The 26539-nt window shown below is 32.1% G+C and overlaps 2 protein-coding genes across 3 annotated transcripts; one reads left to right on the top strand and one right to left on the bottom strand.

The window, feature by feature from the left end:
• Nucleotides 1-114: 114 nt before the first annotated feature.
• Nucleotides 115-14028, bottom strand: LOC111715056 (probable lysosomal cobalamin transporter). Of its 2 annotated transcripts, XM_023490298.1 has the most exons (23): nt 13925-14028; nt 13730-13783; nt 13242-13341; nt 12849-12926; nt 12250-12299; nt 11929-11965; nt 11562-11635; nt 10903-11011; nt 10629-10699; nt 9772-9817; nt 8720-8792; nt 8338-8395; nt 8050-8130; nt 7367-7446; nt 7061-7145; nt 6338-6466; nt 5719-5801; nt 3991-4066; nt 3525-3599; nt 2416-2469; nt 1793-1841; nt 1322-1364; nt 115-753 (listed from the first exon to the last, which is right to left on the bottom strand). In XM_023490298.1, exons 2-23 carry the CDS (start codon nt 13781-13783, stop codon nt 705-707), a joined length of 1554 nt encoding a protein of 517 aa, XP_023346066.1. In that variant the 5' UTR covers nt 13925-14028; the 3' UTR covers nt 115-704. The 2 variants fall into 2 exon arrangements, with proteins under 2 accessions (XP_023346066.1, XP_023346067.1); XM_023490299.1 differs by lacking the exons at nt 115-753; nt 1322-1364 and having other exon boundaries at nt 1813-1841; nt 2416-2471; nt 3526-3599.
• Nucleotides 14029-14140: 112 nt separating this feature from the next.
• Nucleotides 14141-25030, top strand: LOC111715058 (broad-complex core protein isoforms 1/2/3/4/5). The gene is made up of 14 exons (XM_023490300.1): nt 14141-14386; nt 15446-15540; nt 16531-16584; nt 17616-17732; nt 18110-18181; nt 18442-18535; nt 18683-18890; nt 19488-19565; nt 20175-20406; nt 21036-21106; nt 21689-21764; nt 22642-22678; nt 23449-23555; nt 24063-25030. The coding sequence occupies exons 1-14, from the start codon at nt 14353-14355 to the stop codon at nt 24186-24188; spliced, it is 1401 nt and encodes a 466-aa protein (XP_023346068.1). The 5' UTR covers nt 14141-14352; the 3' UTR covers nt 24189-25030.
• Nucleotides 25031-26539: the final 1509 nt, after the last annotated feature.

Genomic DNA, 26539 nt, shown 5'->3' with positions numbered 1-26539 from the left:
TCCTATACCCCCTTTCATTTTTCCTTTACAGTCCCTTTAAAGGAAAGAAAAAAAATGCTTGAATGTCATAAAAGTTGTATACAGTGGGGGGGGGGGGTGGTTGTAATGCCCAAACCTTAATTCATTTCATTAAGGGACCGCTTCTCTTTAATAAATTTAATTTCTCCCTGTCAAAAATATTAAAAATTTAAAGAACAGATGAAAGAATTGTTTTTCTCCTTGAATCCAATATTTTACAAATCTAATTCCCGCCTCCTAGATGAAAGATTGAATACGCCTCTGGATGTCATTATGATAATTTATGTTAAGTATCTTTTAATCATCTTTTAATAAAATGTATTGCATTCATTTGCATACCGAGGGTTGTCTTAAATAGTTCAGCATTGCCAATTATTTTTTGAGGGTCTGCTTTCAAAAATAGATTAAGATAAAAACTAAATATTTTCCAGATCTCATATTTTAAAAATACTGTACAATTAATGTGAGTAATTTGATTTAATAGAAATACGAAATGTGATAAAGAGAGATTGTTTGTTTAAATTTTCTGTAAACACACATTTTTTTAGATATAATAATAATAATAATCATTCAGTGACAAGCAAAGACTTATGAAGTTTGTTAAAAAAATTGCAGAAGTCAGAATCATCTCCATTGAAAATTTTCGGATTATTTAATTCCTAATCGATATACGATTATGGTTCTCTTTAAGTACTAATCAGATCTTCTTCTTCCTCCTCTTGTCTTCTAGGACGCCTAGTACAACAAGAATATCATAAAAATCTTTTGCTATTTTAATGGTTAAGGGACTGGAGGAGATTGTTTTGCGGGGCTCGGAGGGCGTTCTGCAAAACCTGCGGTTTGGAGACCATTTCGCGAGGTTCATGTCGAACCTGCCAATACACCTCTGTCCCTCAATGGAGTCGTAATTTCAAGTAACTCTCCGATTCACAACGGTACCCGATAATCCTTTGTCTGATATCAGAGCTAGTGAGAGGTTCTTTTTTTTGGCTGAAAACGGATAATTTTCGATTGTTGGTTACCGAATTGTGCTGCAGGAAAACGATGAAGATAATTTTCAGAATTAACACTTTACAAGACCGAAAAACAGCAATATCATCTTCAAATTTACCCAGGTACAGGTGTTGTGAATCGAACACTTAATTAAGAAGTGTGTCACTTAAAATTTTGTGAACGTAAACTGTTGCATAAATTATGAAAAATATGAATAATCCTATTAAATGAATTCCAAAAAAAAGGTTACCCAATGTTTTGATTTTTAAAAAAAATGGCGCAAAGGTAACGAATTAGATTAGAATAATACCTTAGATTGTAGAGGGTATAAAATGACCCCAAAACAACAGCGACTAAAAATAACATAATTTCCATATTTATGAAATAATAATAAACTCTACAGTTAAAATTTTAAAAATTTAGATTTTTTTCCAACAAAAGCTTATTTTTTTGTTTAAAATAGTAAGTCATTGTTTCATTTAAAAAGTTTGACAAAAATACAAAAATCTTAACCAAGACTGTTAATTGATATTTAATAAAATCATATCATAATAATGCATGAATATTTCATATTTCGTATACATCAGTACAGTGAAGACAACCTACTATCTTAATTTTTATTTCTTCCAACTTTCAAACAGCTGAGACACATAAACATGCTAACAAAGAGAATTTGTCAATTAACAATTTCTCTTTGTTTACATGTAAACTTCTATTTGAAATTCACATTATTAATAAAAAGTCGTCTTCATTGTATTGATATAGAGGCCGACCACTGTACCTAGGAGAACCCAGGTTAACCAGTAGTATGCTGCTCCGAAAATCCAGGCCTAAAATAATGATAATAACAATGTTGATAACAATAATAATGATAGGAATGAAGATTAACAATGGTGATAAAAATGACGAAAACAATGGCAATAACAATGCCAATGCCAATGATAACGATAACGATAACGATTTATAATTATAATAAATGATTAAGACATTATCTTTGTTTTGAAGATCAGACAGCAGATCTTCTAAATTTACATTGAAAACTATGATTTAAAAATCATTATAATTTAAAAAAGATTATCAGCAAAGGGGTAAAGGGGCGCTCAAAGAGGGGGATTTACCCCCTCCCCCCCCCCCATTCATCTCCAATGGACTGTCTGACGTAATTTCAAGTAGAGGGGGGGGCATCCATTATTTTAACTTTGAAAAAATAATATATTCCAAGTGTGATTTCTCTATAAAAGTTTTTTGCAGAATAATGATGAATAATCGATGATTTCTTCAAATTTGTTGATCAGATAAAGGTTTAAAGTGTAACGACGTTGTGAATCGGCCATGCCCTCTTTATGTGGGGGGGGGGGGTCACTTGGAACTACAAGAGCAGTCTCTTTAGTAAGAAATATTAACCTTGTAGTGGAAGGAAAGGAGTAGAACAGATATTCTTGATGGAACACAATTATCCTGAAACAAATAATTTAATGTTTAATGTTTCTTTATCCAAAATCAAATCAAATCCTATTTTTTTCTGCAGTAATTAAAAATAATAACAGATAACATAACAAAACATTAGTACATTAAATATATGTAAAACTACTGCAGCAGAAGAGCTTTGATAGCTGTACTGTACTGTCCTGTACTGTACTGTACGGACATTATATTGTTCGTTTTGTTATGTACATGATTCCCTGCAACTGTTTCAACTTGATTCTTTTTTTTTGACAAACCATTAAATAAGCCATTCAAAGACCATAATTAAGGCAGAAGACTTAATAAAACCTTGGAATTATCATATTTGAAGAGTTTAAAGTCTTTACAGTCTCATCATTTGTGGATAACCCTGTACATTCATTCTTAGATTTTTAACAGGAAAAAACAGGAAAAAAAATATTAAACAACAGATATCAGAGAAAGCAGAGAACGGACAAAAAGGAAAAAAGGAGAAAAATAGGGTTCAGAGAAAGAGAGAAAAAAGTTTCTGAGAAAGAAGCGAAAAGTAAAAATATAGAGAAGAGAGTCGATAAAGGAGATAGGGCAGGAAATTATAAATTCGAATTAAAGTAAACGTTTAAGGAAGAGAGGACAGAAATGCTATGAAACATAAAAGAGAAAGAAACAAAAGAGAAGAAAGAGAGATGGAGGAGGATAATAAGAATAAGGAGAAAATAATACGTTTGGAGAAGAATGGAAAGAAATGAGAGATAAGAAAAGACCTAAAGAGAATTTTTAGAGAAGAATATACAGATAGAAAGAGAAGAACGGAAAGAAAAAGAAGAGACGGAAGGGTTGAGAGAAGAAGGAAGAAATAAAATTATGTGAACAGAGGTGTATTGAGGGGGGCTAGGGAGGCTGAGCCCCCCCCCCCTAGATCAGTAAAATATATGGTTTTCAGGGTGGTATAGGGCCCCTATGAGAGCTGACCTCCTAGAAAGAAAGAAAACATTATTCCTCCCCCCCCCCCCCTATGGACAAATTCCTGAATACGCCTATGGAAGTGAACATGAAAAAATATTTTTCACCTTTTTTTCTGGAAATGATGTTGCGCCACAGCGTTCTACTACTGTGGTATTATCAGTTGTGTTGTGACGATAGTGCTGAAATATATAATTATTTAGTCAATTGTAGATAGAAAGATGGATAGAAAGATGGATAGAAAGATGGATAGAAAGATATATAGAAAGATATATAGAAAGACGGATAGATAAATAGCCTTACAGATATATAGATAGATTGATGGTAGAAAGACAAATAGATATATAGATAGATTGAAAAATAGACAGATAGAATAGTGCTGAAGTATACAGATATAGATAGATTGATGGATAAATAGATAGATAAATGGATAAATAGATAAAATAGACGGATAAACATTGTTTATAGATAGATAAATACATAGATAGATTGATGGATAAATAAATATAGATCTGAAGTATACAGATGAAAAATGATGAATAGATAAAAGGATGAAAGGATGAATGAATGTACCTGGTTTCCAAACATAGTATAGTTAGGAACTAGAGAGAACATTATCACGTTCAGAGCCATGATAATATACATCAAACTAAACATTCAAACAGGGTTAAAGGGACTGTAAGCATAATTTGAGTGACCCTCGATGCAAAGATGGCAATGCCCAGTACCCTTACAAGATTTGTCTGATTAAGCATGAATTAGATAAATGTTTACAATGGTGTGGGGTGGCTAGTTTTGCGGAGTAGGTTGGCTAGTTTGTGGGGTGGGTTGGCTAGTTTGCGGGATGGGTTNTGCGGGGTGGGTTGGCTAGTTTGTGGGCTGGGGTGGCTAGTTTTGTGGAGTGGGTTGGCTAGTTTACGGGGTGGGGTGGCTAGTGTGTGACACCTGTTCTAGTTAGATCACTAAAGTTAAGCACACTTGTCCGCAGCCAGTAACTGGATTGGTGTCCAGATTGATGTTAACTGGTTTGATTCCCCCACTTCTCACAAATCTGTGGTTTCAAAATCAGCTGAAGCCAACATCTGTTTAAGTAGTTATGACCACCTGGCGGATTTAGGAGGACAGAGGGGCGGCTGTCAACATCTCTCGCAGCGAAAGGGTGCGTGCTTTCTACTCAACAAGAAAGAAGCTTGAAAATGGATTGATCCAAGTGAATGATAATGAAGAGAGGAAAGGTTGATAAGCAGGGAGAGTATATGGTTGCCAGCCATAGGGAGCAATGAGTGTGATGTTTCCTATCTGTAAGGCAGCCCTCATTCCACTATATCAGAAAAATTCTTGCAATCTACTTTTCTCAGACCTAAAAAGCCCTTAGGCAGCTGGAATCTTCTCATAATAAATGAAGCGTGGATGGATGAATGTGCTGCCCGTTTACAACCCTGGCAGATCATTAGAAAAACACCTATACAGAAGTAAACTTTCGTAATAGAAAAATTCCTAGATTCGATCGTAACAACCCGATCATGTCCTGGGGACAAAATCATCTCTTTTTAAAATGTTTATAATTTTGAAAACTGCATTTTTTAACGTCTTCAAATGTGACTTGCGCATTTCTACTGCAGGAAAACATATAGTAATTATCAGAATTTAAAAGTTTTAAACCAAGAAACCCGACAATTTCTTTAACATTATTCCTCAAGATTGAGGATCAATTAAAATTAGGAATTAAACAGGGTTAAACATTTTCAAATTAAATCAGAAATATGGGATTTTACATCAAATTTAAAGCTTTTAATTTAACAACAAATTGTTTAGATGTTCACCGAAATTTATTTCCTCTCAATTATGTTAGAATGTCCTATTTAATGTTTTTTTGATGAATTTTATCTGTCTGAGATTGTTGTGAGAAAATTCACTTTGGTGGATTAAATATCAAAGAGTCCCCCCCCCTATAATGTATATAGTGGAAGATAATGTATATAGTGGAAGATAACATCGTTTTTTTCCCTTGAAAATTTTTTCTTTCTATTAATTTCTCCGTTGATTTTGAAGCAAGAGATAGCCAAGGAACTTTTGTAGAGGAACCACAAATAAAAATAATCAGTTTTCAAAAACACAACGTGGATATATGATACAGTTCATACTTAATCAGACAAAGCTTTTAAGTGCACCATTGTGAATCAGACGTGTTACTCTAGCAAGGGAGGGTCACTTTAAATTACGTTAACAGTTCATTTAAAAATTCTATTTCTATACTTAGAAATAAAAAATAGAAAACCCTCCATAATTTTTATTTTATACCTGATTTTGTAAAGAGAGACACAGAAGAATCTTATTCCAACACTTTTTATTCCTTTCATAGAACTCAAAACCAGGAATAATATCTAAAAAAGGAATTTGCGAATTCCAAGAGCTCAAAATCTGGAGTAGGAACTTAAAGAATTCCAACAGTTGGTGTAAACACGAAATTAGAGTATTCCAATAGTTCGTACTCCTTTCATTGAATAATTTCTAGGAATAGGAATTAAAAAGAATTCCAATAGTTAAAGTATCAATCAAGAACAGCAATACTATGTAAAACAAGGAAATAAGATGAATGTGTGGAAAACGAGAAAAAAAATAAGATAGCAAAATGTTGATTTTATTAAAAGAAAGCATGAAGAAATGAGGTAAAGAATGAAAGAATGAATGAATGCATAGATGAGTTGATAATGGTATAAACAAATTTATGAATGAATGATTAAGTAAAAGAATTAATAGGTAAATTAAGGTTGAGGAATAAATATATTACCAAGGCTGTGTATAGAATAATATATTATATGCTAGGACTAGAACTACGTCAAGAGGATGAATTAATGAATGAATGAATGAATGAATGAATGATTAAATGAAATAAATAAATGAAGAATAAATATATTACCAACGCTGTGTAAAGAATATAGTCGAGTGGGAATATATTCTGTGTTAGAACAAGAACTACGTCAAGGGGATTAGGAATAGTTCCGTTGACAAGTGTATACCCAGAGTACGGTCCTTCAGAGTGTATTGCCTTAACAAAAAAACCGATTTATTTCTGTGACTGTAGGCGTAATTTTAAGTGTAGATAGGAATGTCCGATTCACAACAGTACCCTTTAATCTTTAGATGAAGGATGTCGAACTTATCCAGGTAAATTCTTTGTAGGTACGCTCTAGGTTATCAGCAATTCAAACACTATCTGCGATATTAACATACAGAGTTCTCCGGCCTCAATGATAAGTCAAATGTTGTAAATATTACCAACTTTGTATAAAGGGTCACTTGAATTTACACTTACAATCACTAAAAGTAAGATATTTTAATGGACGAATCTTTTATACGAAAATGAACAAGTGTTTCGGGGGGATAAATCTGAACACCTAAAACTTGACCCCCCTGACCCAAATACTAAGAGTTTAATGCTTTATGGCACATCGTAAAAACGCTATCGCTCAATTTGTTAAAATTTTCATTAAAAAAACCTGAAGGAAAAATACATTAATGGTTTAATTTAATAAATTTTCATAAAGTTGATTTTACCCTCTTTTAACGTAAAATTAAAATTATCCCTATTTGAAATAATTATTAATCTCTGTCTGAGAACATAACTAATTTCTTCACTAACCTTATCAATATTCTCCAACAGAAGAGATAGAAAGATAATGAATCCAAAACCAGTGAACAATATTCCTATCAGTATACGACAAGGCCTAGGATAAAACAGAAAAGAATAAGATAGAATCGGGGATTGTGGTCTAAGTCTTAATGCCCCCCAACCCCTACACAAAAAAATCATAATATATTAAGTCATGGTTTTTGAAAATTGAATATTAAAAAAAATGGGGAGAAAGCAAACAGACAAAAAGATAAAATAATAAAAGAGGAAAATTTTAGAATAATGTCGGTCAAATTTGATTAATTTGGTGCTTACATGCAAAGGAGTTTACAACGGTTGATAATATTCCGGGCTCGTTGCTCCAGATCCTTCTCCTCTCTTTGTAACAATCGAACCTGATCAATCAATCAATCAATCAATCAATCAATCAATCAATTAATCAACTAAACAAAACCACATGGGTTAAAATATTTTCGATCAATCGATTTTCAATAAATAATCTAAATCAACATTAAACGTAAAATTTAATCAATCAAATCAATCAAATCAATCAAATCAATCAAATCAATCAAATCAATCAATCCATCAATTAAATCAATCAATGATCAATAAATAAATAGATCAAATTATTAATAATGAATTCAATTAGGGGACTGCAGACTAATTCTAAACTGATCCTCCGCTAATATAGTAACTGAAGTCCGACCCTTTAAACTTTTATCTGAGCAATTCTCCTCGTTCTCTCTTTGAGCAAAAATCAGCCAGTCACTTTTACAAAGAACCTCAATTGAATATAATCTTGGTGCGCCTGTGTATAAAAGGGTTCTTAACACATTTTATTGCCAGTCTGTATTTACCGATTAGGAATAATTTCAATATTTAGATTTAGATTCTTCATGTTTATTGGAAAAATATAATTCATTTTAAGCCTTTTCTCATTTCAATTTCACTACATCAAAAAGTAAATTCCATGATATCCAATTAAATTATCACTTTACCTGCTGTTCTAGCCGATCTAACTGACTTTGCTCGAAGCGAGGAATGGAATTATTTCCATTTCTAACCCTGATCTCATTTATCTAAAACAACAAGAAAAATTGAAGAAATACCTATTTAATTTTATTAAAACTTTAAACCAAAAACTTATTATTTTCTTTTTTAAGTATTTTATTTTCCCGATTCAGCGATTGAATCCCCTAAATATTCTTAATACAGGGGAGGGGAGGAAAGAGTTTTGAAGAATTATTTTTCCAGAAAATTAACCCCCCCCCCCCCATCGACATTACCTGAGATTCCAGTTCCTGAATACTGATTTGAAGAGAACTTCTCTCAGCATCAACGTTTCTAAACAAATCAATCAATCAATCAATCAATCAATCAATTAATCAATAATCGATGAATTTTACAGTTAAAGTTTAGTTTCCTGTTGGGTTCCATAAAATCTAGTTTAAATAGATCAACAGATCATAAATCAAATAAATAATCGATCATTCTTTAGGAAAATCAATCAAAAAATAAAAAAACAACCAAGGTAAAAATAAAACCACCAATCAAAAAGATCAACCAATCAATCAGTTTATTAATCAAATATCAGCTAATCAATCAATCAATCAACCAACCTATTAATTGATTTCTCAATTAATCAATCAATTAATCAATACTTCCCACCTGCGGCCTGCCAGGATACCCCAAGGGAAGGAAGAAAGACCAAACCCAGTATAGATAATCAATATTATCATTCCTTTAATAATATTTATCAAACATTTAAAGGGACTGTGAGCTTCATGTCAAGTGACCCTCCATGGAAAAATGACAATGCCCGATTCACAACTGTACCCTTGAAAAGGTCAAGAATGTGGAGGAGAAACTTTTTCAGAGAACCCCCAAATAAAAATGAACAATTTCAAGGAACAAAAACATTGATATCTGTTCAAACCATACTCAGCCAAATACTTGTAAATTGAGCATTGCCATCTTCGCATGAACGGTCACTTGACTTTACGCTTACAGATATGTTAAAGGGACTGTTTAAGTAATTTTTTTAAGTGCCGTCAATGATTCTCAAAAATAACAATTCAAACTGCGTTATTATGGTGCAGATATTTAATAACTAAAATAAGCAACTTTTGGATTTCTGTACTAAAGACGCGCAAGAAATAGGCCGGCATTTTTACGCCTTCGTTTTTCATACAAAAGTATTATTTTTTTATATTCACTAAATATTACATATTATACCACCATTATTCACCTCAGGCTGCGCCTTTCGGTGAATAATCAAAATTATTCCACGGTTTTTCTTTCAATATTATAACAATAATTTTGATTATTACACTTTCTTCCTACGCATAATATATTATTACATAATAGTTGAATAAAAGCATGATTTAATACATAAATGAAATTATAAATTAATAAATGTATGAAATGAAATGAGGAAAAAGGATGATACGAACGAATAATGATTTCATGATAAAAATGCTGAATTCATGAAAAATTAGATTTTTTAAATGTAAAAATAGTAGAATTAACTGAGACCGAATTTAAAGAACTTGGGCCAGGCCTAGACCTGACTGAACTACCTTCTGCCGGTTAGAAACACGATTCAAATCCTTCCTTAATCTTTAATTTTGAATCGGTGGTTCAGATTTGAACCGACAGTTGGTGGTTCAACGACGTAGCTCAAATTCTTTAAATTCGTTCTCTGATTAATTAAAACATACCTATCAGATTTACAACGTTGAGAATGAAGACCAATAAGTCCTCTCCCTGTTAAAATATGGTTTTATTTGTCATTCTTAAAAAATAACATACTTTTTCATAAAACTTCATCGTTTAAGATTAAAAATTGAATTTTTCCTAATCTTTAACTCTTCACATACTCTGATTTTCTAAACCTTTGCAACCTGATAAGACCTTTAAAATTTCAAATTATGACTTTTCTATATCAAATCCTCAAAATTTTACACCATCAGGTGACAAAGATGAGAAAAATAGAGTTTGAGGCAAAAGTTTATTTTTCTCAAGAACGAATTACATGTTGACAAATATTTAATCTTTCGACCTTCAATTTTGACATTAAAGTTTTTCTGAATAACCTCGTCATTTCAAGTGACCCTCAAATTGATAAGGGGTATGCTCTATTCACATCGCTACTCTGAAAACCTTCGTCAGAGCAAAAATGACGAGGAAATCCTATTTTTTCTTTCTGAAAATTGATATTTGCTGGCGGAGTTATGCAGAACATAATAAAGTTGATGAAATTTGAAACTATTTTCTGACAAAAAAAAAACTAAGAAATCTTCATTATTTTTGCTTAGAAAACTCTTCAAATGAAGGGTCAATTGAAAAATAAAAATACTTGGACAATCACTTGCTCAACAATGATAATAATAACAGCTAGTGGGGGCAATGATTTTCGATGATAGGGGGGGGGATGAAAATGGGATATCAAAAAGCAAGTTTTTACATTCTTTTTGATAATTTTTAATTAAAAAATCATTAACTTTCCCCAAAGCGAAAAAAATTTGAAAATATATACCCCCTGAATAATAATAATAATAATAATAATAATAATGACCTTATTTGCGTCCAGTTCATAGAAGAACCATTCAATCTTCTCCCAGCTAGTCTCATTACTTGGGGGCATTCCTGATATATAGATAGATAGATAGATATAGATAAATAACTAATAGATATGATATTTAGGTGAATAAATAGAACTAAATACCATTTAATGCAATAAACTAATTTAATATAAACCGTTGAATGAAATGAATAAATCAATTAAATACCGTTAAATGGAATAAATAAATTAAATACAGTTAAAAAGATTAAATAAATAAATTAAATACCGTTAAATGGAATAAATATTCCTCCAACTACAAGAAATGAGAAGAGGAGAAGGGAGACAAATGTAAATTTGATGGATTTACACAACTTAGCTCCACAGCTGGGTTCTTCCTGCAATACCAATAATAATAAAAATGAAAATAATAATAATAATAAAAATGAAACTAATGATAATAATGAAAATAATAACAATAATATAAAAAATAATCATAAAAATATTAAAATAGTAAAAATAAATAAATAAATAAAAATAATGATTTATCTGATAAATTGTCTGACCCCATTTACCAAACCGGAAGTCAGATTGTTTTGCGTTGTGAATCTTGGGATCAAGCATTGATCTCCATCTTATGCTAGACCTACGGATTAATCTAACTTCTCATTAATATCCCGTGAAATAACTTTATTTGCGGGATCATGCATTTATCTTCAAATTTAATTTAACATTGGATATCTAGATCAAGCATTTAAGATTAATGATACTCAACACAATAGTTCCTCAGGTGTCATAACAATATCTTGTCTTAAAATATTGGGCTCAGTACAGTGTACAGTGTACAGTGTACAGTGTACAATGTACAGTGTACAGTGTACAGTGTACAGGGTACAGTGTACAGTGTACAGTGCACAGAGTACAGTGTACATTGTACACTAAACATACCTCATCCTGGTCTGCGGGAACACTATGGAAGAAGAATGTTGCTGGAAAGAGAAGAAAGCAGAATACAAGAACCACTACAGTTTAATCATTTTTTAATTTTTATCAAAGTTAAGTCTTCCAAAATAAGTTAACTTTTTGAAAATTTGTGGAAAGGTAAATATATTTTATTTTACTTTTTCTTCATTTAAAAAAAAATTGTTTTCATTATTTTATAGGTTTGTTTTATCTTATCTTATCTTAGCTTTGTTTGGTTTGCTTCGTGTTTTGTACTTTTGTTGTTTGATAGTTTTAAGTTTTATTTTTTTTCATTTTTTTTATTTTTATATTTTTTCATATTATCTTTAATTGATAAAAATGATCAAATTTCCTGAATAGCAGAAGTAGTAGCAATACAGAATTGAATTCTAAAATAAAACAATATATATCAGGTTTCTGAATAATTTTATTACAAGGTCACACACAAAAAATGAGACAATAATGACGACCTTTTGTTGTTGAAGTCTGACAATCTGAAGATTGAATTTGTACTTCAGATTTGACCAATTTTATTTGTTCATTTTTCTTTCTTTTCACAAAATTTGTAAAAATGGCCTATTAAAATACTCAAACTTTTTTTGAGGGAAAAATTATTTTCAAAAGGGGGATCGGAATCAATTTAAGAAAATAATAAAATATTGAAAATAAGAACCTTGATTGTGTCTCGATCCTCCTCTGTTTCTGCCCAGGCTTTCCAGGAACCTGAAAGGGAATGTTTGAGAGATTTTAGATATTTTAAAATCAAACAACTTTATTATGTCCTAATATTTGTGGATAAAAACATATATTTGATATTCTGTGCCGGCCCCCCCGCCATGTCCAGCATAGGCATTCATTGCCTGGTTTAAATTCAATCGAATTTAGGTTTTCTATCTTTTAGTTTTTGGGTTCGCCAGAATTTCGGACAAAGTTTAGAATAGAAAAATTTTCAAATTAAAACACTGATTTCTTACAAACATGTTCAGATAGCATAATCAGCTTAAAGGGCCTGTAGAAGACATGATTTTAAGTACCTTTATTTTATACAGATGATACCCTTTTGTTCATCATTCTGCGATATAAATATTCTTATAATTATAAAATGTGCCATTGAAAATTATCATTTTTCGGATAAAAAACAATGGTTTCTTTTGATTCCGAAAAAATGTTCTAAAAATCGCTGTAAATCGAAACTGACACTCTTTACTAAAAGAGTCTGCACTTAAAATTACGTTAAAAGGCCCATTTGTATAAAAAGTAAAATCACATTACCGTCGGTATTCTTCATGTAGGAGACAAGGAACACATCTAGAGGCACAAGCAGAGACGAAACCAGGGCAAAGAACAATCCTAGAAAATAAAGCAAAAATTTTAAACAAAATCGGTTTGTACAGAATTTACATTTGGATCATTACTAATTTGTGACATCACCTTACATTACTTCATAAATAAAAGACAATCAGTAGAAATTAGAAAAAAAAGAAATTTTATTTACACCATTATGACTTTCATTAAGAAATAAAATATTTGAATTTTAACGCAAATTAATTATATTTTGTTGCTATATTTCAGAACTGCTCTTGCCGCAGCGCCAAGGAAAATTCCTTATGACATTCATAATATACAGTATTTCTTTGTAATAAAAATTCTAAATTGAGCCTTTACCTAAAATTGTAATTACAGCTGATCCAGTGTATTTGGGCCGACTTGCTCGGTGATAGAGAACATAGATAATTGAGAACAGAAGACAGAATATTAGAACGATCTAGAGAAGAGATAATTGAGAACAGAAGACAGAATATCAGAACAATCTAGAGAACATAGAAAATTGAGAACAGAAAATAGAATATTAGAACAATCAAGAGAACATAGATAATTGAGAACAGAAGATAGAATATTAGAACAATCTAGAAAACATAGATAATAGAGAACAAAAGAAAGAATCGTTCTCTAGGAAATTACATAATTGAGAACAGAAGACATAATATCAGAACGATCTAGAGAACATGGATATTTGAAAACAGAAGCCAGAATATTATAATAATCTGGAGTTGCACATGGATATCTAGGAACAGAAAACAAATTATAGAACGATCTATAGACAAATTAATATAGAAAACTGATTATCATATAATAGAAAATAAAATACAAACCGTGAATGGAATCCAGCCATAAGCCAGGCCCCCATAGGGCAAACTTTCAAACATCTAAAAAAATTTTTTAACTAAAATGCATTTTATATTATTTCATCATTAAATTAATTCTTTGCTTATACATGAAAATAATACGTGACCTTGTACTTTATTTTCTAAACAAGTAATTTATCAAATTAATTTGATAACAAGTACCTTGGATTAACAAATACACAGCTTCACGTAAACTTCGCAAAAAGTATCCTTTATTTACGCTGTTCTAAACCGGTTTTTATCCTTGATGATTTATAGTGCATGATTCAAGAAAACTGACCAATCAGAGTCAAGGCTGAAATTATTTCTGACCAATCAGCGTTGAGTAGATTCTGTTTAGACCAATTACAGACTCGGATTCTACAATGAGGCAGCAGCTGAATGTTGGGGTTGCCCATTAGACGCATAAACAATGGCAGTGTAACATGCGAACATAGAAATCTTATTCTTTTGTAAATATAGAACACCCTGGGACCTGCACAAACAAGAATATACGATAGAAAACGTCGAATCAAAAGTTAAAAAAATAAATTTAGAGAATCTAGGACAGGAGGGGACACCCATGAGCTGCAAACAAGGACAAAGACAACATGACTGAAAATCACTACTGTGTTCGTTGGAAAGGTAAATAGTAGGGTCCGTCCTAGTATACGATTTTTGATATATGGGGGGGAGGGTCCAAAAAACGTTCTCTAGGAAATTAATTAATATTATTTACATAATTAAAAATATGTTGGCAACTTTCTAGAGAACGAATTTTGGACCCCCCCCCCCTCCTATCAATTTTGTACATGGTTATCATCGGTCATGTGGTTCGGGCCAGAAATTGTCTTAACCTAACCTAATCCTGAAATAATAAATAATGATAATGTTGGTGATAAACAGGTGGTCATATACAAAATTGATAGGAGGGGGGGGGGGGTCCAAAAATTGAACGATCGCTCTCTAGGAAATTACCACAGACCCAATATGTTCTTATTGAGATTTAAAACTTTGGAAATTCTCCCTCTTTTTTATTTTCATGTTTAACTCGGTTTACAGTTTTAATTTGCTTTGGAAACTCCTAATGTATGCCTTTCCCCTCCTCTTCTTCCCTATCAATATATTGTACTTCAATGCATCTCATATGTTACACAATTCACATAGATTTAGTATGACATGTGGCCGGAGCGCATGGCCCCCTGGCCTTCTTGGACGTGGCGCTCGGCCCCCAGAGCTTGGCTTTGTCGCAGAGCTCGGCCATGAAATTGTCTAACCTAATCCAATAAATAGTTACTAATTAAAGACCCCGTCCACTCCAATATTAAGAGTTTAAGGTGGAATATGGTAGATTTCAAGACATTGTTCATAGTAAAATCGGTAATTTCCAAGAGAACGATTTTAGACAAAGTTAGACATGTGACGCCTAGCCGCGGCGTTTCTTATCCGCAGCGATCGGCCCAGAAATTGTCGATCTAGCCTAACCCTTAAATAATGCAACAAATTTTTTTTTAATTTAAATGAAAAATGACTAAATTGTGGATTATGTACAAAATTGATAGGAGGAGGGGTGGTGTCTTAAATTGTTCTCTAGGACAGGCCCGAAAAATATTCATAGATACTTCGGTGTAGCTCAGATAAATGTCTGACTGATGCCGTTGCACAAGAAATTACTTTAGAGTCCTTTTAATGTTTATTATCTAGGCTTTCACTCGAATATTCTGACCGCGTTGGAAGATCTGAAATCTGATGAAGAGTTTGTCGATGTAACTCTCTCCTGCGAGGGGAAAACTCTTCAGGTATGATAAAGAAAAACTCATTAAATGAATTATTTCATAATATTATCTTCTAAAACTTCATAAAGGATAAATCAGGGCCACTATCCATTTATTTGGATAGTAGAATTAAAAAACTGGATTTTGAATTAACTTAAAGATTCATGTTTTATTAGCTTTAGAGGCATTATATAGTGCATGCATTTTTTACCAACAGTTTAAATACATAGATAAAAGTTCTCGCGGGGGGGGGGGTGTAATCTCAAATGTATTGATTTTATAATTCTTCATTGTTAAATTTGAATAAGAATCATAATTGACAGATCATTAAATATATTCTAACATTACAGGGGTGTTTATTTTCTTGAAATATAAATCCATAGTTTTATTCGCTAAATTTAGGAAAATAAATGATTTTAAGGAAGAAAAAGATAAATTTTTGGTTAGAAATTGCAGAGAAGAATGAAAAACTTTTCTTTTGCTGTCCAATATTTAATTTATTTTTCCCCCCAGATCATCGAAAATAATATCCCCATCTCTGCATCTAAACTAGCTAAATCCTGAAGAGTCCTTTCAATTCCCGTCTTTGAGAAATTCCTGTGTATATACAGGGTTATTTTTCTAGATTTGGACTAGAAGATGGGGATTTAAAGGTCTAGTTAGAACAGGGGCAGGGCAGTGCACCCTGCTGCCTGGGCGGTCTGGGGGGCCCACAATGGGGTCTCTTGCAGATTTCACTTCCTTATGATTCCTTACCTAGAAGGATGAGACTGTAGAGACGACTTGAAAGCAGAAACTAATTAAATATGACAATTTTAAGAGTAAATGAAGTCTTCTGCCTTAAAAAATAGTCGTTTAATGGCTTATTTAAAGATGTAGGAAAGAAAAACATAAGTTTACAGGCACAGGAACCATAAATCTAGGAAAACAGACAGTATTAATTCCATATAGTAGTTTCTGAAGTCTTACTCTTTACGCTCCTCTTCGGTATGATTATAAAGTTATTATATTCAGGGCCACAAGTTGATTTTATCTGCTAGTAGTCCGTACTTCAGGAAGATACTCAAGGTAAATTATTCTTCTTAACACTTTTATTAACGAGAAAATAATTAACTACAACATTACGAATATATGTAAATAAATGTTAAAACATACAAAAAATATATTCTGGAATGTGGGAAAGGTTAATAATACAAGGCCGCCGGAAACACGTACTATTAAAAGACTGTATAAATTTTTCTGGCAGAGCTGGGAACTTTTGAGTTGGATACTCTTAATCCTGATCCATAGATCTCAATATACATTGTTGGCACTTTTAATTTGTGGATCAACGGTATCTAAAAAATCCAGATCTCCTTTTTAGTTATCTTTCTCTAATCAAAGCTTCCATCAACCCCTGACTGGGTACCATTACCATGCGGGATATCGACAAAGAATTAAATTAATCTGCAGATTAACAAAAGATCTAGATCAACCATTGATCTTGATATCCACAATACAGTCACAAGAAAACGGAGTTTTTCCACTAATGAATACAGATTATGAAAAACATTTATTTAATAAAAAAAATTGGGGGGAGGAAAACAAACCTAAAACAGTGTTTTACTTTAATTTTCATTGTAAAAAAAGAAACTTTTTTATTAAAAAAAATCACTCTTTTGAAAAAACTTGCTAAGTAATTTATTAAACCAATGAATTACTAACAACATAAAAGTGGAAATAAAATAATTGTAAGAAAAACAAATATAAAATATGTCTTACTTCGATGGTAATTAAAACCCTGTCAAGTGTCAATCGAAAAAAAATTGTGGAAAATTGAAAAATCTTGGATTTTTTTTCCGACAAATTTATTTCTTACAAAAAAGATTGTTTTATTGTAAGAGAGTGCAATGTTATCAAAAAGTTTTGGAATTTTTTCATTTTTATTCTTTCAAATTTAAATTTTACAGAATTTTTTTATTTCATCAATCATTTTTTTCTGGTTACTACTGTATTCAAGACACTCCTCATTTTAAACTTTTGAAATTAAAGTTAGTTTGCCACAAAAATCTGGAGTTGCACAAAGAACTTCCCCTTCTAGATAATATACGAATATTTAGGAGAACCCATGTCGGCACCCGGTCCTTATCCTGAACGATATACAGCTGGACGTCCTGGAGGCGATCATGACTTATATGTACCATGGAACCGTCTCTGTACCCCATACTAGTCTCCAGGTAGGGATCATGACTAGTGTCCATGTAGGGATCATGACTAGTCTCCATGTAGGGATCATGACTATTCTCCATGTAGGGATCATGACTAGTCTCCAGGTAGGGATCATGACTAGTCACCAGGTAGGGATCATGATTAGTCTCCAGGTAGGGATCATGATTAGTCTCCAGGTAGGGATCATGACTAGTCTCCAGGTAGGGATCATGACTAGTCTCCAGGTAGGGATCATGTAATCATCCAGAAAGTTAAATGACAACATGTACAAATTCGAATACCCTGTTGTGAATTTTAGATCAAATTTAGTAAATGGTGAAAAAAATATGTTTGTTTTTTTCAGACAAGTTTTTAATATATCTTTTTTAATTATTTTTTATTTTAGATCTTCTTAAAAACAGCTGAAGCTCTGAAGATAAAGGGTATTGTGGACTGTTTTCAAACTTCAGAGACTCTGGTAGGGTTCATAGAGTACTTAATTCATACAGTACAAAATAAGAATATTATTACGTGTTGAAAGAGAACACTTTGATCATAGATTACATAGTTCATAACATGCAGATAAAACAACAGAACTTTGTTTTTCGTACTACTCCAAATTTTAATCAAAAATATGTATTAAAAACATTGAGTCGATGAAAGCCTATAAGGGTATTTTGACGGGACACTGAAATTGAGAGGTCTATATTCTTTAAAATCGTAGCAATCCCTTTATAGGACGAAGTGATGACTCCTGAAGTACAAGTTCCATCTCTCCATCTTCCAGGCCCTCTTCTTCACCCTTCTCCTGGACCTCTTCTACACCCTGCAGGTCAGAAGAGGGATTAATTGATTGGTTGATTGATAGATTAGTTGATTAATTGATTGGTTGGTTGAATGCTTCATAGATAGTAGTTTGATAGGGTTGATTGATTTATAGGTTGATCGATTGTTTTTATAAAATCAATATACTAATCAGGAGATCTAAGTCTGTTGGCAAGCGCTGCAACAGAGTCAGCTGTTAAACTTGAACCTATGACAGCTGCTGCTGTTACAGCAGCAGCTGCTGAAGCCCCTGGAGCAACTGCTGCAGCTGTGAGTACAGCAGGACGTATATCAAACTCCAAGCGAAGGAAGACTGCTCCAAGGAAACTGGGTTCCTTTCAACCCTCTCCTGTACATCACAGGTATATCAATGAGGTGGTTATACCCCCCCCCCTTCCTTCCTTCTATCTTCACGAGGAGGAGGAGGGGGTGGGGGGGGATTTCGGAATTTGAGGATTGATTTGCAAGTTTAGAATTTTTAAAGGAGAAAAAATTTCTAAACTAGTGACGGTTAGTTTAACTTGTTAAGTACCGTTGAGATCAAACTGAATCAACTCCTAGGTTTAAAATTATCTGCGCGAAACATGAGTAGTAGTTTATTAGGTCGGTTCTAGTCCAAGTCCCTTCGTCATTTATATGTACAAGAAAAATTGGAGATCAACTTTAAATCAATTTTAAAAAACAAGTAAAGAACTTTCTTGTGGTTCTCCTTAGGCAAATTTCATTAGTTATGATCTAACATACAAACAAACAGAGATTACTATTTTATATATAAAGATGATTTAGTTATTCAGTCCTGGGGTTCATGAGTTATGATCAGACATACAAACAGACAAACATAGATTACTACTTATAAATGTATTGTATAGTTATTAATTATCTAAATATTTATTTATATCTATATATATATAGATGATTTGATTATTTAGTATATATATATAGATGATTTGATTATTTAGTTCCGGGGATGAAGGAGCAGAGACAGAGAAGGAGAATCAGAGCTTACTTAGTCTAGCACTAACAGCTAGAGAATATAGGTTCATTCATTTATTCATTCATTCATCCAGTCATCTTTCCTTTTATCCTTTTATTCAATCATTTATTCACTCATTCATTCAGAGCTTACTTAGTTTAGCACTAACAGTTTGAGAATATAGGTTCATTCATTTATTCATTTATCCTTTCATCCTTTCATACTGTCATTCAATTATCCATTTAATCATCTATTTGTTTATTCATTCATTCTTTCTTGTATCATTTATCTAATTCATCAATCTATTTATTGTTCTTTCATGTTAATATAATAATTCATTTATGTTCTTCGATTTTTTCTATCCTAATATCAGTTCAGTGTATTTATACATTCATTCATTCTTTCACATTTATTTATTCATCCTTCCTTACATTTTTATCTAAAATCTAATTCATCAATTTATTCATTCTTTCTTTTTCATCTAATCATTCATTTATGTTCTTTGATGATTTTTTCTATCCTAATATCAGTTCAGTGTATTTATTCATTCTTTCATTCTTTCACGCTTATTTATTCATCCTTCCTTACATTTTTTATCTAATTCATTCTTCCTTTTTCATCTAATCTTTCATTTATGTTGTCAAGTGATTTTTCTATCTTCAAATCTGTTTAGTGGAATGACTTGTAGAATGTTGGCGCATAACTACAACGGACTGAACGGGATGAAGGATGAGGAGGATGATGAGGAGGGGAGGAATGGATCTAAAGAGGAGGGGATGAGGATGAAGGAGGAGGATGACGAGGGTGGGGAGGATGAAGAGGGTGAGGATGGAAGCTCAGCAATTAATCTTTCAACTCAAAAAGCCTTCTCTCAACTCTACTCTCAGCAGAAATCTACAAAACAGGTTTGTATTCCCGCTAAAATCTTCATTTTGACAAAGTTTCTTTTAAATGTTGTGATTGATCTATAGTTTATTGGTGTTGATCTATAGTTTATTGGTGATTGATCTATAGTTTATTGGTGATTGATCGATAGTTTATTGGTGATTGATCTATAGTTTAAATGTTGTGATTGATCTACAGTTTATTGGTGATTGATCAAGCGATGGATAGTTGTTAATGAATTTGTGATTAAGTAAGGGTGAAAAATGGATGATTGATCGATGAATAATTAAATGATGGTTAGATGGATGAATAAATGATTCGATGAATCAATGAATCAATGAAACATGGACGGTTGATCTATGAAAAATTGAATGGTGTACGAGTGAAAGAATAAAAATGAGTGATGTTTGATTGATTAATTCATTGATTGATTCATTGATTGGTATATTGATTCATTCATTTTATATTAATACATTTGATGATAGATTAATTGAAGCATCGATTGATTGATTGGTAAATTGATTCACTGATTAGTACTGATTAATTAATTGATTTTATATTTATACATTTGCTGATAGATTTTAAATAATAAATTCGATTGATTGATTGATTGATTGAAATGTTGATTGATTGATTGTATTGTATTAAGGATGTGAATGGAAGCCTGGATCTGAGTCTGAATAAAGGAGGATTATACAACTCCTCTATACCAGTCACTAGGTATGGTATGTTAACAATTGTGCATTAGCCTGGATGTTTCTGCTGCTTTTAAGGCGGTTTAAATACTGAAAAAAAGACATAATTTATCATATCTAGATTTTTAAGTTGAATAGGTTGGATAAAAATGTTAATTTTCACAAACTAAGACGGAGTTTTGGGATTCAGATAATTAATCAACACTCTTTAATTATTCATGTTTACAAAACACAATATTTATTGTAATTGGAGGATAGTGAGAAATGGAAAATTCGGTAAAAATATGATTGAGAAAAATTTAGTTAAAAAAGAAGGAATATCTTCATATCTTTGCCATTTGATATTTTAAACTATGAGAGTTTTATATCTCAAATGTTTTTTGAAATCATGTTGCAAAGATTAGAAATTTAAAAGTCGGAGGCAAGAATTCAATTTCTGCTAAAATTATTTTTCACCCCCCCCCCCCTCTGGGTCCCCTTGAAATAATGTTTATATATTAATGGGGGGGGGGTGTAATTCCTAAATATATACACCCGGGTCCCGGAGCCCCCTCCCTTTTTATTAATTCTTTCATCTCTAACTATTATTTAATGATGTTTATTTTAGTTCTCTTGTATCCCAAGCCTTTCAACTGCTTCCTGCTCAATTCCTGAACGCCTCGCCCTCACAGCTGAGTTTAATGGTAGGAAATCTTGTCGGGAATGATCATAAGTTTGGAAAAGGGTTATGCTACTGTTAATCTCTTTATTTCTATAAGGGTGAAACTATTATATAAAAAATGTCGAATTCTTCCTGCACCAGCTAAATATCATACAGTAGCTAATTTGAAGCAACATTTGTAAAAGAAAAACATTGAAAAAATCAAAACTAATTTAGTAATAAACAATTTAAAAAACTGAGATCATAAGGTAATGTCGATTTTTTATGGTTTTTTAAAGATGTTAATATGGGTATCTGAAGATGGGCCTTGAACCACTAAATACCATCCATTTGTCCGTTCTTTGATTTTTCAACAATTGTTTTATTAAGGCTTAAAGCAAGTTTTTTCGGAACTCTGTCTAATATTTTTCCAAAAAGTCGGTATTATTTTTCAAATTTTAACGTTTCTGAACTAAGTGTTTCAAGACGGATATTTTAAACCCAACTTAATTTATTTAGACGACATTTTTTCCTTCTTACATCCAAGGCCGTATTCAAGAATTTGTCCAGGGAGGGCTTAAATTTTTTTCTTTTCAGGGGGGGGGGGCTCAGCACCCGCTGGGGCCTGAAAACCCCCTGAAATCAATAGATTTCACTTGTCCAGGGGGGGGGGCTAGCCCCAATAGCCCCCCTCTGAATACGCCTCTGCTTACATCATAAAAAGTAAAAATCTGAACGAGTGTTTGAAAATTATGAAAGAGAAAATGTCAAATCTTTTTTTTAATGTATGTTAGAAAACTTCAGATTTGAGCATTTTAAAAAAATTGCTAAATAGTTTCACCCTTAATTTCAATATTGTATCCAGTAGGTTCGAACTTTAAGATATGTGAACAAAACCTTTAATTCTATAATATTTGTAGGAGGGGGGTGCAGCGGAACAAATGGCAGCTCTTCTAGGTAATTAGTATTCAATAGATTATTTTTTATATATTTGGTTTTTTTTTACTGAAAGCGCAAAATTTTTGTTAAAATTTTCAAGTATGGTTTTGCAAACAGAGTTCGTATATATTTGAACATGTCAAACTTTACGCAGGACGTATTTGAACGTCCAAAACTTTACGCAGAATAAATTTGCACATGCAAAACTATACGTAGAATATATTTGCAGATGCAAAACTATACGCAGAATATATTTGCACATGCATAAGTATACGCAGAATATTTTTGCCCATGCAAAACTATACGCAAAATATATTTGCACATGCAAAGCTATACGCAGAATATATTTGCACATGCAAAACTATACGCAAAATATTTGCACACGCAAAACTAAACGCAGGAATATATTTGCACATGCAAAACTAAACGCAGGAATATATTTGCACATGCATAACTATACGAAGAATATGTTTGCATATGCAAAACTAAACGCAAGATGCATTTGCATGCATTAAACTAGTCCCAGAATATATTTCCACGTTTTAAAGGACATATTGACATATTTACATATGCCATGCATAGGATATATTCGCACATGCAAAACCAAATATAGGATATAATCGCACGCGTAAAACTAAATTTGGATATATGTTATGCACTCGATAATAATTTATTTGCACCTGTTTACTTTACTTGGGATATGATTGCACATGCAAGACTATACTAGGGACATAGTACATCCAAACATAAACGTAAAAAAAAAACTCGTTTTAATAAGATTTTTTTAGGTCCAGAACAGATGGCAGCTTTACTGGGCCCATCATGGAAGTCCAGACAGCCTAGGATGTGTCAATACTGTAACAGAATGTTCAGTAATAAGTTCAACTTGAAACAGGTAATGTGTTCAGTACTGTAACAGAATGTACAGTAAAAAGTTCAACTTGAAAAAGGTATTGTGTTCAGTACTCTTAACTGTGTTTAGTAATAAGTTCAACTTGAAACAGGTATTGGGTTCAGTACTACAACAGAATGTTCTATAATAAGTTGAATTTGAAAAAGGTATTATTTTCAGTGTTGTAACAAGGATTTGTTATTAATAACATTGATCCTTTTTTAAAGTTTTTTTGTCATTTTTTAATTTTTATTGTTGGAATTGTTATCATATATCATTAATATCATTTTTTTGTGATCAATATTTTTAGCATATCTAGATATACACACTTTGGATCATTATCATCGTTATTATCGTTATTATCAACATTATGTACATTTAGTAATTATCATTATTACTGTTGTAATTGTCATTTATATTTCAGCATATTTTGAACATGCACACTGTGGGTCACTATTATTATTATTATTATTAATATTATTATTGTTGTAATAATTATATATATTTTAGCATATCTTGAACATGCACACAGTGGGCCGTGAGATGCAGTGTGAGATCTGTAACAAAAAAGTGAAAAATAAATGGTATCTCCGGCGTCACCATGTTACTCATCATGGAGCTCCTCTCAAGAAATAGGTCTTTCACGTAGCAAGTCACGTGACCTTGTTTAGTGCCGTCATGTGACATTTATCTGGTTTTGTGACCTTCCTTCTTCCCCGCCTAGTTGTAACATCTTTTTCCCTAATTTTATGACCTCCTTTAGAGCAGTCAATATTTCTACTATCACGTCTCAGAAATCAGGCTTTATACAGTGTTATTATATGATTCCATATGCTGTGACCTCCTTTGCCCCTAAGTTACCTTCAATCCCCCTCCCTCAAGTACCTTGACCTCCCGTGCCCCGAAGACCCTGAAATTTTGAAACCTCCATTGACCCGAATCTGTGTGACCTCCCTGACCCCCAAAGCTATGTGACCTCCTATGCTGTTGTAGTCAGTATGACCTCTAAATGTTCTATATTATCTAACCACATGATCTACTCCATGTGCCATAAATGCAAAAACGTGTGCCAAACTTCAATGCAAATACTCAAGTATTATTCTGCAACAACATGTACAGTGCCATTCGCAAATCATCTGCCAATTCTAAACCAGATATTTATTCCTTAAAGAGACAATTTCCAGATATTTAATTCATCTTTTGTTTGAACTATGTACTTTGTTCTTAAACGATCTGAAAGTTCTCAATCTTGCCGGATATTTAGATATTTAGATATTTAGATATTTAGATATTTAGATATTTAGATATTTAGATATTTAGATATTTAGTTAATTTCTTCCCGCAACCTCTAGTGTAAAACTGAGCTTAATCCCTGTACTGTACTGTACTGTACTGTACTGTACTGTACACTGTTCAACCCCATTTATAAAGGGGGAAACATATCATTGTTTATAAATAAAATGAATTCCACAACCTAATCAAAAGATGCAACTACTCAATAATTTCGCAATGCAAAACATGTAACATTATGTACAATTTTAATATTTCTCCACTTTTCATCAAAATAACAAGAATATCTTATTATTTTCAAATATTATGTAAATGCTCCTTTTTGTAGGGCATTCCTAATTTATCAGATGTATGATCAAAACAAAACTAATCAAAATTATATTATTAATTATTATGCAAATATTTGTGCCAAAAAATGTTTTCTCAAACCCGGTGAAATTCGCTCAAAAAAAGTGTTAACATCTCTCCTAATTTAAAAATAATTTTATTTCAAGATTACAAAAAAATGTATACTTGTAAGTTAATTTGGAGACAATTTTTAAGTAACTTAATGAAATATTCTTTTGCGCTGAGGTAACACAAATATTTCATAAAATCGAACGTTTTGTCTTAAATTTATATTGTAATGTTAAGGATAAAACAATTTGTTAGAAATCCCTAACATTCTTTTCATTTTCGATCAAAACGTTCAAAATTACGAATGAGATGTTACCCAAGTGCGTATTATGCAGTACATATTTATGTACACTGTACAACCTGAATATACCGGTTATCCGACACTAAACATTTATCATAAAGAAAACGGATCATGAAAAGCTTTCAAAACATTTTTTATAAATAATATATTTTTCACTTGTATTGTCGTATTGATATAGTTGTCTTGTATGTACTTTTCTACTTAGTACAAATTTTCCCCCCCTTCCTGAAGTATCAACACAATCCCCCCTATCAAATAGCTTTATGAAAAAATGAAATGATTTAATTACTGAAACTTACAGTTTGAAATTCCCTGTTCGGTATTTTCCCAACTTTTTAAAGGGACTGTCTGCGTTATTTCAAGTGATCCTAAAGAGTAAAAAATGTCTGATTCAGAAATGTAGCTTTTGCATTTTTATCTAATCAAAAATGATTGAGGAATTTATGTTCTTTTTACTTGAAAAAGTTCATTATTTTTAAAAGAAGTTTCTTACTTTTGCAAACATTTAGTCTCCGACATGCCGATGTCGGAACATCAAAAGTCCAAAATTATTTACCTGACATCTTCTCCATCGGAACAAAATGTTTCCTGTGGCGGTTTTTAGCAGCTGAGGCAAGAAAGGAAATTGGCAGAAAGAAAAACGAGATTATTTTCTCATCTGTAGAAGATATTGTATAGGATATCGTGTTTATCAGGCATGGAAACAATGGAGGGTCCCTTGAAATTATATCGCCAGTCCCTTTAAGTGAACTTTTCTAACTTTAATTTCCCCAGACTGTATTCGCCCTTTTTCAACTTAAAGGGACTGTAAGCGTAATTTCAAGTGACCCTCCATGCAAAGATGCCAATGCCCGATTTACAACGGTACCCTTGAAACCTTAAAACAAACGGTATTTAAGAATTAAAGATATTAAGATAAGATCTAAATTATACTTTATCAGACAGAGCTTTCAAGAGCACCGGTGTAAATCGGCCATTACCTTTTTTAATGGAGGATCCC

The sequence above is a fragment of the Eurytemora carolleeae genome, unplaced genomic scaffold, assembly GCF_000591075.1.
Source record: "Eurytemora carolleeae unplaced genomic scaffold, Eaff_2.0 scaffold1704, whole genome shotgun sequence".
NCBI lineage: Eukaryota > Metazoa > Arthropoda > Copepoda > Calanoida > Temoridae > Eurytemora > Eurytemora carolleeae.
Note: the sequence above shows the minus strand (reverse complement) of the source record. Positions and strands in the feature narration are given on the sequence as shown.